Source organism: Linepithema humile, chromosome 1 (assembly GCF_040581485.1).
Source record: "Linepithema humile isolate Giens D197 chromosome 1, Lhum_UNIL_v1.0, whole genome shotgun sequence".
NCBI lineage: Eukaryota > Metazoa > Arthropoda > Insecta > Hymenoptera > Formicidae > Linepithema > Linepithema humile.
Genome location: NC_090128.1, coordinates 19,833,808 through 19,849,162, shown reverse-complemented (window position 1 = coordinate 19,849,162; position 15,355 = coordinate 19,833,808). Strand labels below are relative to the sequence as shown.

The 15,355-nt window shown below is 31.8% G+C and overlaps 1 protein-coding gene and 2 long non-coding RNA genes across 3 annotated transcripts; 2 read left to right on the top strand and 1 right to left on the bottom strand.

The window, feature by feature from the left end:
* Window positions 1–17: 17 nt before the first annotated feature.
* LOC136997483 (uncharacterized) lies at window positions 18–3,047 on the bottom strand. The gene is made up of 3 exons (XR_010888227.1): window positions 2,732–3,047; window positions 2,048–2,636; window positions 18–1,918 (listed from the first exon to the last, which is right to left on the bottom strand). It is a non-coding gene; the product is annotated as an uncharacterized lncRNA (long non-coding RNA).
* A 3,869-nt stretch (window positions 3,048–6,916) lies between these two features.
* LOC105668836 (uncharacterized) lies at window positions 6,917–14,144 on the top strand. The gene is made up of 2 exons (XM_012361460.2): window positions 6,917–13,805; window positions 13,929–14,144. Exon 1 carries the CDS (start codon window positions 7,918–7,920, stop codon window positions 13,153–13,155), a length of 5,238 nt encoding a protein of 1,745 aa, XP_012216883.2. The 5' UTR covers window positions 6,917–7,917; the 3' UTR covers window positions 13,156–13,805; window positions 13,929–14,144.
* Window positions 14,145–14,718: 574 nt separating this feature from the next.
* LOC136997481 (uncharacterized) lies at window positions 14,719–15,107 on the top strand. Its single transcript, XR_010888221.1, has 2 exons — window positions 14,719–14,857; window positions 14,991–15,107. It is a non-coding gene; the product is annotated as an uncharacterized lncRNA (long non-coding RNA).
* Window positions 15,108–15,355: the final 248 nt, after the last annotated feature.

The following is a 15,355-nucleotide window of genomic DNA, read 5'->3' as shown; positions in this document are numbered from 1 at the left end:
ACAAAGTGCAAATAACTAACTGGTGAATCTCGCAAACCCAGAAATTTTTAATCTCAACGAAACTTTGCACATATATAAATGCGGTAAATACAAGAATATAAAAATTTTTATTTGTTATCAAAAGCGATTTTAAAAAGTAAAACCACCTTTCAAAGATTTAAATGCTTTTGATTTTAATCGATATATTATATTTGACTATTTGAGATATCAAAAAATGTACTGAATAAAAGTTTTATAGTTCAAACGTCTCTATTTATTGCGACCAATAAAATTTGAAATAAATAATTCTTTTTAATTTTTGCATCCTTTATGAGAAAGAATATCTTTCGCATTATAGTAGAAAAATAATTTTATTTTAAATATATTAAAAATTATTTATATACAATTACAATAATTAAAAGAAAACGAACAAAATATGCATCAAGATGCGTGTAATAAATAATTGTAATAAACATATTTGTATTGCTAAATTGTGTCATAATAATCTTCATGTATTACAATAATAAATGCATTAAAAATATATAGTGTGAAAGCTCACATCGTCATCACAGCGTTAGGTGTAGAACAGATGGACACGAGATACGACGCGCATCTTGATGCATTCTGTTCAATACACACAAGAACCTTTTTTTCAATTATTGCAGTTGTATATAAATAACTATTAATATATTTACACTAAATTTACTTTTTTGTCATATTAAAAGATTCTCTTCCATATAATGCAAAAGACAAAATTAAAAAAATTATTTTTTCAAGATGTTATTGGTCGCAATACAAGTGTTCAAACTATAAAACTTTCATATGATACATTATTTAATATCTCAACTTGAGATTCTTAAGTAGTTCATAAAATATATCGAAAAAAGTCAAAAGTCCTTAAATCTTTGAAAGATGATTTGACACCTCAAAATTGTTTTTGGTACGAATTGAAAATTTTTATATTAAAGTATTTACTTCATTCACGAAAAATCTCAATAAAATCAAAATTTTTGGGTTCTCGACATTTCTCATTAATAAGCAAAAGAAAATTGTACGTATCTTGGATGGAATAAATTATAACTCATTTATTTTAACATTCTGATTTATTAATGGTAATGTATCAATTTTACACTCGTATTGTATTTGTTAGAGCCAATTACTCACACAATAATTTTAAAATCAATCTAGTTGATATTTAAATTTACAAATTTTTATTTGCCCATTACATTTTGGACATTGTCTCCAGAAAAGTTTTAATGTCAAATTCAAAGTTCATAAAATGCTTAAAATATTATGACAGAGATACATAAGTATAAAAACATAATAAAAAAAATAAAATGGCAGTAAAATATTTGACAGTTAATTAAAGAATAGTTATTAAATTATACATGTCTGAAAAAATGCATTGTTCGTTAAATCGATTCACATTATAAACACAGATATTTGAATACACTTGTGTAATTATTATATAAAAAATAATGTGTAAAACTTATATATACACTGTTATTATTTTATATATATATAAAAGTAATAAAAAATATACACATAATATATATCTTTTTTATTACTATAATATAATTTATATATACATTATTATACTATATTTATACCTATATATATAGTGTAACTGTTTGTATATAGTAATTAATATGCTAATTACTAATTACACTTTTCACATATGGCAGTTTCTTCAGATACTGCAAATCATTTATTATATATACTCCAAATCGTATATATATATATTACATTATATATATGTATATATATGTATATATATATAATGTTATTGCATGGTATATAATAAACAATTTGTAAATTACACATCATAGATATGGCAGTTTCTCCAGATATCTCAAATCATTTAAATTGTCATAGTCATGATTGATGCTGATCGTAATATTTGAATATAAAACCTTTGTCAAATCTGGATGGGATAAATCTATGAGAAATTTTTTAATACTTATTAGAAAGGCATATTAATTATTTTGCTGGAGGTATGCACACAATAAAAGTATATTAAGCTTGACTCAAGAAAAATAAAAATTTCAAATATAATATTAAAGCTTACCGTTCTTTTTCTTTAACGTTGTGCACTTGTTGATGGCACAGGCATATTGGTTTCTCCTTGTGGATTTCGATTTTCTTCCAACACATTTGAATGTTTACTAAATATGTGATTACGTAAAGCATACTGACGAGTAACTTTAATCATAGCAAAACATTCAGTACACATCACAGTATCTTTATCAAGCTCTATAATATAGTTCCACATAAATCTCGATTGAAAATGTTCTTTTATATTTGCATCTATGCCATGTTCCTTATTTAAATGTGCATTCAAACATTTGCTTAAAGTTTTGATCAAATAACTCTTATTACAACGATTACATTGCATGCGCGAATCGTCAATTTCTCTGAAATACTGCCACTTCGAATGACGAATTCTATTCCTGTCTACATTTGGATGGCGGCGATTTGTGAAATGCTTATTCACCTTCATCATATCTCGGTACATCAAAGTGGTTCGATTAGAACGTGGACACAATTTACATTGTGCTCGAAAATTCTCCAGCTTTTCAAAATATTCCAACTCCCATTCTTCTTCATCGTATGGTATAGACATTCTGGCCGGCTTATGCAATGGTAATATCGAATAACTGAGTAAGAAGAAAAAAAGAACGAACGTGGCAACATGAGATAATGCTTTAAAATTAATAAAAATTTCTAATATAATAGTATTAATAAAACTTACCGTTGCTTTTTCTTTATCGTCGTGTACTTGTTGATGACCTAGGCACATTGATTTCTGTTTGTGTATTTGCGTGTGGTGTCTTTCGAGTATGTACTTGTTTATATGACACAAAAAACTAAACTTTCAGATCCAACCACACTATTTGCAATGCGCGCAATAATCATTATGCTGCCTAATATCCTTTTATTTGAAGCTCATAAACGAGACGTGGCATCTTCTTTTCAAAGTAGTTTATATTAAGATAAATGTCTGATTAATGGCGTCGCCTTGAATGTATTCAAATATTTATGACAAATATTGCATTAAACGTGTAAATTTTATTGCAGTCAGATCTAATAAACTTTTTTATTTGCTTTTATATATAGATGTGTATATTTAAAATTGCGTCTTTATGTTTTCATATTGCAGTCATATAAGTAGCACACATTATATATTTTGCATGAAACTTATCAATTTTTTAAAATATTTTTACTCCCATTCTTCAAGATTATTTGATATTGAGATTTTGACTGGTTTATCCGACAAAGTGCATCTAGTGAATCAAGCAAACCCAGAAATTTTAATCTTATCAAAATTTTGCACATATGTAAATGCGGTAAATACAAAAGTATAAAAATTTTCAGTTTTCAATTTTCGACTTATTTAATGAACTATTAGATAATAGTTTATTCCAACATATATTCATTTCAACATATTCTGTTCAATAAAAAATTTTTTGTTTAATCATTGCAATTATATATAAATGAATTTCAATATTTGGACTAAAAATATTTTCCTGTTATATTATAATGCAAAAAATTTTTCTCGACTTAAAGAATGCAAAAGGCAAAATTTAAAAAAAAATATTTTTTTATTAGTCGCAATAAATAGAGATGTTTATACTATAAAATTTGTGTATAATACATTTTTAGATATTTCAAATAATTTATAAAAAATATCGACAAAATCAAAAGCTTTTGAATCTTTGGGAGGTGCGTTTACATCTTAAAATCGTTTTTGATAGTTACTTAAAATTTTTATATTTATATGTTTATCTCATCTATATGTACGAAAAGTTTCATTAACATCAGATTTTTGGATTCACGACTTTCCATCTTTAATAAGCGAAACAAAAATGTGCACTGTGGGAAAATTTAATTATGGCAAAACGTGACATGTAAAATTATTTTCTGTAAAAATTAAGCTTGTTTCTGACAATTTGTAATTTGCGACAGAGTTTGAGATAAAAATCAATTCATGATGTTATTAATAGGACGCATTATTTTTATCCTCTCTTGACTTAGCGCAATTCCTTCTTTCCTCCCTTTTGAACAATTTTGTGTCTTTTTACTTCTGTTACTTTTCTCGAGGGTGTGCATATGATATTTATACAACAAAAACAAGTGAGAAATGGTAATTATACCAAGTAATAATTATAATAAAGTATTAGAACAAAATTGGCATTAATAAAATGAAAGAAAAACATAAATGCAAATACATTAATAAGATAATAATTACAAAAATATATTGCTGTAATTTTCATTATCAAATGTAAGAACTATCAAGTACATTTAATATTTTCCAATATTATTAGAATGATAAAAAAGAAGAAATATAGAATAAATCAACCAAATTTAACAGTATGTTGGATTGAATAATTTACAATATTCTTATTTTAAAATGCCATTTTATTAATGATAATGTGTCAGTTTTGCACTGCGTTTGTTACAGCCAAATAATCACACAATAATTTTAAAATCAGTACTAACTAAAAATCTAAAATAACATATATTCACTTTCATATAACATGTCGGGCATTAACTCCACAAAAGTTATAGTGTCAAATGCAAATTATATGACACATGTAAAATAATGAAGATACATAAATGTAAAAACATTGTGAATGAAGTAAAAGTCAATTATTTGGCAGTAGTGATAAATGAATAGTTATCAAATTATGTGCATATTTGCAGAAAGTACATTGTTTGATAAATCGATTTACGTTATAAACACAAATATTTGTATACACATATGTAATAATTATATAAAATATAAAAAGGACTTTTATGAACATCGTTATTATTTTATATATATATATATATATATAAGTAATATATATTAATAAAAATAATATATATTATATACGTAATATATATATAGTAACACATTATGCGTGTGTGTTTTTACACACACACACACAATATAGATATATATATTTAGACTTGTACATAATATAATTGTCTAATATAAAAAAATAATATAATTACACATATACTCGTATGTCATAGATATATAGTAATTTTCTTAAATATTTCGAATTATTTAAACCATCAAAATCGAGATTGTTGCTATTGCTGGTTCTGATATTTGAATGTACAATCGTTGTCAAATCTGTTCTAGATAAACCTATAAAAATTTTTTAAATATTTGTTAAAAAGACATGTTCATTGTTTGATTTGTGATATGTACATAATATACATATATAAGTTTATATTCAATATTATTTAAGAAAAGTAAACATTAATATAATACTATTAATAAATATTACCATTGTCCCTTCTTTAACATTGTGTACTTCTTGATAGCTTAAGTAGTTTTCTTTATATACACTCTTGTCTTGATTTGATATATTCTATATTCCATATACTTATGTGGCTTCTGAATATGTGGTTGTTCATGCGACGAGTAGAAATAAACTCTATAAACTCATCACATATTTTACACCGCAAAGACTTATTGTATTTATCATGCTGTAATGTATAGCAACGAATAAAGCTCATGTGATAAGATGTATCTTCTTCTGGAATTCTATTGTGCTCAGTTAATAAATGTCTGCCTAATTCTGTCGTTAACGTCAGAACTGAGAATAAATTACGACATATAAAGCATTGCATGTATGAATCACTAATTCTATCGAATGTTTGTCTTATCCAACGAGTTTTAGCAATTGTTTGTATATTTGGATGTTTTAGTTTAAAATGAAGATTCACGAATTGCAAATCGTAATAAATAATTTTCGTATGAACTGGAACAACATCTTTCATACACAATTGACATATTGCTTGATAATCTTTGCACTTTTTAAAGTATTTCCACTCCCATTCTTCTTCTTTGTTTGGTGTAGACATTTTGGCCATTTAATGCGATAGAGTGCAAATAACTAAGAAGGTAAAAAATAAAGAAAGCAACGTAAGATTAACTAATATTAATAAAAATTTCTAATATAATAATACTAATGAAACTTTCCGTTGCTTTTTCTTTATCGTTCAATGCTTGTTGATGGCCCAGACACGTTTATTTCTCTCTGTTTACGATGTGTTATTCTACTGCTCATGTATATAGATGTCTTTCGAGCATGCGCTTGTTAGACCAGAAGAACTAACATAAGAATGAGCTTTAAGATCCGATCACACTCTATACACTGCACACAATAATTATCCTATGTAATATGCTTCCATATAAAGTTGGAACATGTGTTTTCTTCCAGATAAAGTTCGAACATTCTTCTTCTACAAATATTGTATGTCGCGATTAATGTGTAATTGACAATTTTATTGCAGCCAGATCCATTAAACTTTCCTATGTATGTTTTTATATTTGCATCTGAATTTTTGAAATGTTCATATATGTTGCTCATATTGCAATCATATAAGTAGCTGCTCACAATATATATTTTGCTTGAAAATTCATCAACTTTTCAAATTATTTCCATTCCCATTCTTACTTAATTGTTTTTACTTGATGAAGAGATTCTGACTGTTTTATGCGACAAAGTGCAAATAACTAACTGGTGAATCTCGCAAACCCAGAAATTTTTAATCTCAACGAAACTTTGCACATATATAAATGCGGTAAATACAAGAATATAAAAATTTTTATTTGTTATCAGAAACGATTTTAAAAAGTAAAATCGCCTTTCAAAGATTTAAATACTTTTAATTTTAAATGATATATTATATTTGACTATTTGAGATATCAAAAAATGTACTGTATAAAAGTTTTATAGTTCAAACGTCTCTATTTATTGCGACCAATAAAATTTGAAATAAATAATTCTTTTTAATTTTTGCATCCTTTATGAGAAAGAATATTTCTCGCATTATAGTAGAAAAATAATTTTATTTTAAATATATTAAAAATTATTTATATACAATTGCAATAATTAAAAGAAAACGAATAAAATATGCATTAAGATGCGTGTAATAAATAATTGTAATAAACATATTTGTATTGCTAAATTGTGTCATAATAATCTACATGTATTACAAAAACCGCTTTAAAAATATATAGTGTGAAAGCTCACATCGTCATCACAGCGTTAGGTGTAGAACAGATGAACGCGAGATACGACGCGCATCTTGATGCATTCTGTTCAATACACATGTGCGCGCTTATTTGTATCGCGCGCCTTTTTCCGTGTTTTGTTTGGCTGCGTGAGGGGAACCCCTCAAATATCGTGCCCCTCCTTTAGTGTGATGCGGATGGGTGTGCCGCGCGCCAAGAGTAGTAGTAGAAGCGCCTCTCTAAGTGTATCACGACTTGTAAAAAATAGCGTCCGCATACGCAAGGAATCTTTTAAATAAAGAAACCTATTAAACTATACATGGTCCTTCGAGCCGGATTAGTGATTCGGATTGGAAATATTGAGTTTAGCAACGAGTCGTGTACACTCAAGGCACGCCAAGAATTTCTGGATGCCATAGAGAGATTATTGTTCGCCATTATTGAAAGCACATTACACGTGCATCTCGCATTCGTTGCTATTTGGTTGCAATTTGGTTTGCAAAGCAACGATTTATCGCAATCTCGAGCGTCATTCTTTGATTCCCAACGGAATATTGAAACGCACGAGTCATTTACATAACCTTTCGACGTCATTGCATTGGACTGAAACAGAAGCACTTCAAGGTGTCCATAACCTCGGACGTAACGTGGATCGGCACCAGCATCGGCACCAGTCAAGGAACTTTTCGCACCGTCGACAATTGAAGTGAGAGGAACATAATACGGTGGATATTTGGACATTTGCCGGCGCTTCGGACATCGCATCAATCGAGAGCGTCACATCGCATCGAATCTACACGCAAGTAGTATAAGGCTAGCGATACATTGTAGTGAAAAGAATCTATAACATTTTGTCAATTGTATTAGTCATAATCTTAGGCTATCGTTTGTCAACTAACAGTTAGTTTATCGTCGTTCACAAAATGTCAGCACTCTCAGCAACCGAAGCGAGAAACAGGCGCAAGACCATTAAGGCTATGGTCACGCGAATCAGACATTTCATAGAGGCCTCGGATTCTACTCAATTGTCAAGTTTCGATTTAACAGAACGAAGCAAAAAATTGCATAATTTATGGGATCAATACGATGAGATACAAACGCGTATTGAAACATTAGATCTCGCGAGTAATGGAGATAGAGACGAAGCCGCTTTGCATAAGCATCACAGTGACGAACGTGCTAATTTTGAAACAACGTATTTTAATCTCGTAGCTTGTCTAGAAGCAAATATTCATAATTTGGAACGCCGTGAAAATCGGGAGAACGCCGAACCTCAGAATTCTGTCGCACAACTTCACAATAATTCTATGTCGTCTCAACTTCGCTTACCAAAAATTGAATTACCATCCTTCACAGGAAATTCTGAGGATTGGTATACCTTTTACGACTCATTTGAGAAATTGATCAATTCTAATCCACATCTTTCTGAAATCCAGAAATTCCATTATTTGAGATCGTCTCTTAAGGGTGAGGCTGCTGAGGTCATAAAGGCATTCGAAATCACAACCGAAAATTACAAGGAGGCATGGGAACTACTGATTGAACGATATGACAATCGGCGACGCATCGTTCAAGGTCATATCAAATCGCTGTTCGATTTACCAGTTATGTCTAAGGAAAATCATTCGCAATTGCGTGTCTTACTCGATGGGGTTTGCAAGCACTTACGTGCGCTCAGAGCATTGGAAAGGCCTGTCGAACAGTGGGACGATCTTATTATTTATTTGGTCACTTCCAAATTGGATGCAGCCACAAAAAAGGAGTGGGAAATCAGTCGTTCGGACTCTTCAATTCCCACTTTCAAACAGCTCAAGGATTTTCTTCTTCAAAGATGTCTGGCTTTAGAAGCTATTGTAAGCAAGTCTACTAGCACGTCCATTACAGGTAATAATGTTGCATTGCCAAAGACAAAAAGGACAGTGGCAAATGCAGCCACAGCAAATCTTGCATGCGAATGTTGTAAAGAGAATCACTTCATTTATCAATGTAACTCGTTCAAAAAATTGTCTGTAGACAAGCGTTTTAAAATCGTAAAAAATTCACGTTTATGCATCAATTGTCTAAAAACTAACAAGCATCAAGCCAAAACTTGTCCTTCTTCGTCTTGTCGCAAGTGTCAAAAGACGCACAACACTCTGTTGCATTTTGAATCAAATACAGAACCAGAGATCAATCAAAATGTATCTTCAGATGACAAGGAAATGTCTATTCCTGTAGTCACACAATGTTCGTTACAAAATCCCTCGAAAATACTTCTATCTACCGCAATAATACACGTAGAAGATTCAAGGGGCAAGGCTCATGCCTGCCGAGCATTATTAGATAGCGGCTCGCAGCTAAATTTTGTAACTGAGGATTTCGCCAAAAGGTTGCGCTTGAATAAACAATTCATAAATATGCCAATTTCGGGCATTGCACAGGGTAGTATCAATGCAAAAAATTCAATCAATTTAACAATACAGTCTCGATTTAATAGATATCGAAATCGATTAAATTGCATTATCTTGCCGAACATAACTCAAAAATTGCCACAAGACTTTATTCATCTTTCGCGATTCAAAATCCCTCCGAATATTCAATTAGCAGATCCTAATTTTAACGTACCTAATGACATTGATCTCTTGATAGGAGCCGAGGTATTTTGGCAACTCTTATCCATAGGCCATATTAAGGCGTGTCAGGATCATCCTACAATCCAAAAAACGAAACTTGGTTGGATTCTTTCGGGTCATATCGTTGACCCTCTCGTTCAGAGAAAAGGAAAGGCTGCTCTTTGTCATGTAAGTACAATCGACGATCTTAACAAGGCCATCTCCAAATTTTGGCAAGTAGAAGACAATTATCGTCATAACACAAATGTCTTTTCACCTGAGGAGCTCGCTTGTGAGACACTTTTTCAAGAAAGCACTCTGCGAAATGATGAGGGTAGGTTCATCGTCAAACTTCCCATCAGAAATGATATAATCTCGCAAGTAGGCGAATCCAGAGAAATTGCAGAACGTAGATTTTTCGCATTGGAAAGACGATTATCGAAACAACCTGATATTTATGAGGAGTATCGTAGATTTATGCGTGAATATCAGGACCTTAATCACATGAATCCGATTGAAGTAACAGCAGAGCATGATAACAATATTCAATATTATTTGCCTCATCACGCAGTTCTGAACAACACAAGCACTACAACCAAGCTGCGTGTTGTCTTTGACGCCTCGTGCAAATCTAAGTCGGGAAAGTCATTAAATGACGCTTTGCTTGTTGGTCCTACCATCCAACAGGATTTATTCTCAATCTTATCTCGTTTTCGTACATTTCGCTTTGCAATGACAGCCGACATTGCAAAGATGTATAGACAAGTTCTTGTTGATCCATCTCAGCGATGCCTTCAACGTATTTTTTGGCGTGATACTCCACAGCATAAGTTGAAAACGTTCGAACTCGCCACTATAACGTATGGCACAGCTTCAGCATCATTCTTAGCTATACGCTGTTTACAAGAACTCGCACAAGAGGGTTCGACTTTATTTCCAATAGGATCAAAAATCATTTTGAGAGATTTTTATGTTGATGATATGCTCACTGGTGCTTCCACTCTAAATGAGGCTTTACATATCAAGGAGCAAACAATGGCCTTACTTCAAAAAGGTGGCTTCAAATTAAGAAAGTGGTTCTCGAATAATTCTCTACTGCAAGACGAGTGTCTTGCAATTGACAAGGAAATTGATGCGGGAAATGAATGTGATAAAACTCGTGCCTTAGGAGTGTTTTGGAATTGCAAACGAGACACTTTCAACTTTGTAAATTCTAATAATTATCAATCATCAATAAAGCCAACCAAACGAAACATTTTAGCGAGAATTGCATCAATCTTTGATCCCTTGGGATTTTTAGGCCCTGTAATAGTAGTTGGAAAGCTTATCATGCAGGAATTATGGTTGCTAAAAATCGATTGGGATGAATCAATTCCCATGGATCTTATCACGAAATGGCAAGATTATGAGCAGCAATTAAAATGCTTAAGCAATATTGAAATACCCCGCAAGATAACAGTTGATGAGCCAAAACTTCTTGAAATACATGGTTTTGCCGATGCCAGTCAGCAAGCCTACGGGGCATGCGTATATCTACGCTCTTTATCTCCTAACGGTGAGTTTAAGGCTCATATGATCGCATCCAAATCTCGTGTATCTCCGGTTAAGAGTATCTCAATCCCGCGTTTAGAGCTCTGCGGAGCACTTTTGCTTGCTCAGCTAATCGACAAATTACATAGATGTTTAGATCTCGAAATCAAGGCTACATATTATTGGACTGACTCTAGTATCGTTCTGCACTGGCTAAGAGGAGTTAGTCGTAACTGGACAACCTTTGTCGCCAATCGCGTAGGCGAAATTCAATCGCTATCATTGATTGAGAATTGGCGGCATGTATCGAGTAAGGAGAACCCAGCAGACTTACTTTCGAGGGGCGTTATGCCCAAACTGTTAGCACAATCAACGACTTGGTGGCACGGGCCTGAGTGGTTGGAAGGTATGGACTCTGGATGGCCTGTTTCTGTCATAGACACGCCAAACAATATCCCGGAAAAAAGAGGATCTAGCAAATCTTGTTCCTCTTTCATCGTCACTTTGGAATCAAAATTCGATATATTTAAGAAATATTCAAGCTATAAAAAACTCATAAGAATCTTTGCATTCTGCTTGCGATTTATCAATGCAATCAAGCATAAGCAAGATAAATTCAATCATAAGTGTTCAAACGATAACTTGATTAAACAAGCACCACCATGTTCCAGTGAAAAGTTAGAAACCGCCAAATTGGCTCTCGTTAAAATGGTGCAAAGGAGTTCGTTCAAAAGGGAGATTGACGATATCTCTAAATTCGGTGTCGTAAACAGGAAAAGCTCGGTATTAAAGTTAAATCCTTATCTAGACGCGAATGGAATTCTGAGGGTTGGTGGTCGTCTGAAGCACTCAAAATTATCATATGATGCAAAACATCCTATTTTACTACCCGGTCGTCATAGCTTTACCCGGCTAATTGTAATTCATGAACATACCCGATTGCTTCATGCTGGGGCTCAAATAACTCTGTCCGCGATTCGACAAAATTTTTGGCCATGCGTTGGGCGTAGTGTCGTGCGTAATATTATAAGTAAATGCGTAACCTGCTTCCGTAATGCTCCCAAGTTATCCAATACCCTAATGGGAGATTTACCTGAATCTCGCGTTAGTGTCTTCAAGAGACCCTTTAAAAAATGCGGAGTCGACTATGCAGGTCCGATGTATTATAAGGAAGGACAGCGTAAAAATTCGCGATTAGTCAAATGTTTCATTTCTATATTTGTATGTTTTGCGACAAAGGCTGTACATATAGAATTAGTTGGCGACCTTACTACGGAGACTTTTTTGAATGCGCTGAAACGATTTATTTCCCGAAGAGGTCGACCAAGTGACATTTACTCTGATAATGGCTTGAATTTCGTCGGTGCTGAGCATCAGCTTAGCGAACTGTACGACATTCTCAATGATGATAAGTCAAGAAGAAAAATAATTGAAAATACAAGCGGTGAACGTATAAACTGGCATTTCATTCCACCGAGGGCCCCACACATGGGAGGGCTTTGGGAAGCAGCAGTAAAGGCCGCAAAATTTCATATTAAACGCATTATCGGAGAGGCTTCATTGCGCTACGATGAATTCTTGACACTATTAGTACAGATTGAGGCCATTCTCAACTCGAGACCGCTTACTCCATTATCAGCGGATCCAAACGATCTGTCAGTTCTCACAGCAGCGCATTTTTTGATAGGTTGTCCTATCACGTCGTATCCAGAAGCAAGTCTGGAAGGATTAAATGAGAATCGATTAACAAGATGGCAACGCGTCGAACAATTACGCCAACATTTTTGGAGGCGATGGACCAAAGAATATTTACATAATTGTCAGCAACGGAGCAAGTGGAACACGGTTGGAATTCCTGTGACAGTAGGACAATTGGTAATAGTGCAAGAAGACAATTTGCCTCCGTTAGTCTGGGTTTTAGGTCGTATTGAAGAAACTTGTCCAGGAGATGATGGAATAGTGCGCGCAGCATTAGTGCGTACCGCTAAGAGTATTTACAAACGCCCTATTACTAAACTTTGTATGCTTCCTATAGATTAAGTCTCGTCAGCGTTTATTTTTCCTTGCGTTCATTCACATAGTATATAAGTTTTGCTCAAGTTAGCGTAATATCATAAATTTTCATATGCACTGATTTTGGGTTTGTTAATTGAAAGCACTGGCTTTCAAGGCGGCCGGTATGTGCGCGCTTATTTGTATCGCGCGCCTTTTTCCGTGTTTTGTTTGGCTGCGTGAGGGAAACCCCTCAAATATCGTGCCCCTCCTTTAGTGTGATGCGGATGGGTGTGCCGCGCGCCAAGAGTAGTAGTAGAAGCGCCTCTCTAAGGGCCACTTTTTCCAACGTCGGTTAACTTTAACCGACTGTTACAGGATTGCCAACATGAAGAACAAAATATTGTAGTAGAAAGAGAAAATTTCTCTCATAACCTAAACAACTGTTGAGCTGCTGTCATGGATATTATTAATGATAATTGGTTTTCGGAATATGACAATTTTTATAATGATGAAAGTGATGAGTGTGATAATTTAAATAAAAAAAATTTCAAAAAATTACATATTATAAAATTACGCAACAATTATTTTAATATTTGTGAAGAAAAAGATTTTCAAAGAAGATTTGTAATATCAAAAAAAAGTTTTGAAATGTTATTACAAAAAATCGAAAATAAAATACAATATAATACTAATCGGTATAAATAATAATATTTATAAATACAAAACCAAGTAGTATAAAATAAATTTTCCAAAAAAGAAGTGTACACAATTACGTTTCTATGAACAATATTTTAATATCATTTTATGTGTTATTTCAGTAATGCTGCTATTCCACCAGTCATTCAATTATTGGTTACACTCAGATTTTATGCAACTGGATGCTTTTTAATAACAGCTGCTGATTTTTGTGGAATTAGTGAAACAAGCGCTCACAAAATTATTCATAGAGTATCTCCTGAGATTGCTGCATTACGAAACGATTTTATAAAATTACCTCTTTTATCTGAGGAAATTCGAGAAAATGAACAAAAATTTTTCAAAGTAGCCAAATTTATTCGTGTTATTGGTTGTATGGATTGCACACATATTAAAGTGGAATCATTTGGTATGTAATACTTGAACTTATTCTTAGCTTACAAAATTATATATTTGTAATTAACAAATAATATATTTGTATTTTAGGAGGAGAAAATTGCGAATTATATCGCAATAGAAAAGGCTTTTTTTCTATAAATGTGCAAGTCATAATAAATGCCAAATTAGAAATAATTGATATTGTAGCACGTTGGCCAGGATCAACACATGATTCTACAATTTTTAATCATTCTAGAATTAAAACCTTATTTGATGCACATACATTTGGTGACAGTTTACTTCTTGCAGATTCTGGGTATCCAAATCTACCATATTTAATGACACCGTTGTTACATCCCACAACACCAGAAGAACATTTATATAATGAAGCTCAAATTCGAACACGTACAAGAATTGAAAGATGTTTTGGCATTTGGAAAAGAAGATTTGCTATTTTATCAATTGGAATGCGATGTCGCACAGTTGAAAATACATTTCCTATTATAATAGCAACAGCCGTTTTGCATAATATTGCCCAACAGGAACATAATTCAAACTTAATTAGTAATTCTGAACAATGTGATAATACTATTATACAAATACAAAATGCTGATTTAAATTCTAGAAATAATAATAATGAACGAGAAAAATTAATTTTAGAATATTTTAAAAGGTAATATTGAAATGAATTATATATATTATATATATATATATATATATATATATATATATATATATATATATATGAAATTATTACAAATAAGATATAATATGAAATTATGTATCTACAAATTTAATAATTGCAGGTTACTTTGAAGCATGTCAAAGAAACTTCAAAAAAACATTAAAGGCAACAATAATATATTTTATTAATTTTTTAAATATAAATAAATAAAAACAGATTATCAACTTAAAGAAAGAAATTGTTATTATTAATAACCTTTTACAAAAAATAATGACATTTTAGATGTATTTATAATAGTAATAACATTAAATACAATAAAAAATACAGCACCTTTATATTATTTTTTTAATATAATGCATTTGTCGTATTTAATAATCTGGTTTATCAAACTCTGATAATATAAACTAAAAATATGTTTTAAATAAGAAATTAAATAAATTCAACTTTTAAATTCAATGAACAAAACAAACATATTTCAGGTACAGA

Bases quoted from the DNA above. Each gene is read 5' to 3' on its own strand.
- LOC105668836 (XM_012361460.2), top strand. From the start codon at position 7,918: ATGTCAGCACTCTCAGCAACCGAAGCGAGAAACAGGCGCAAGACCATT.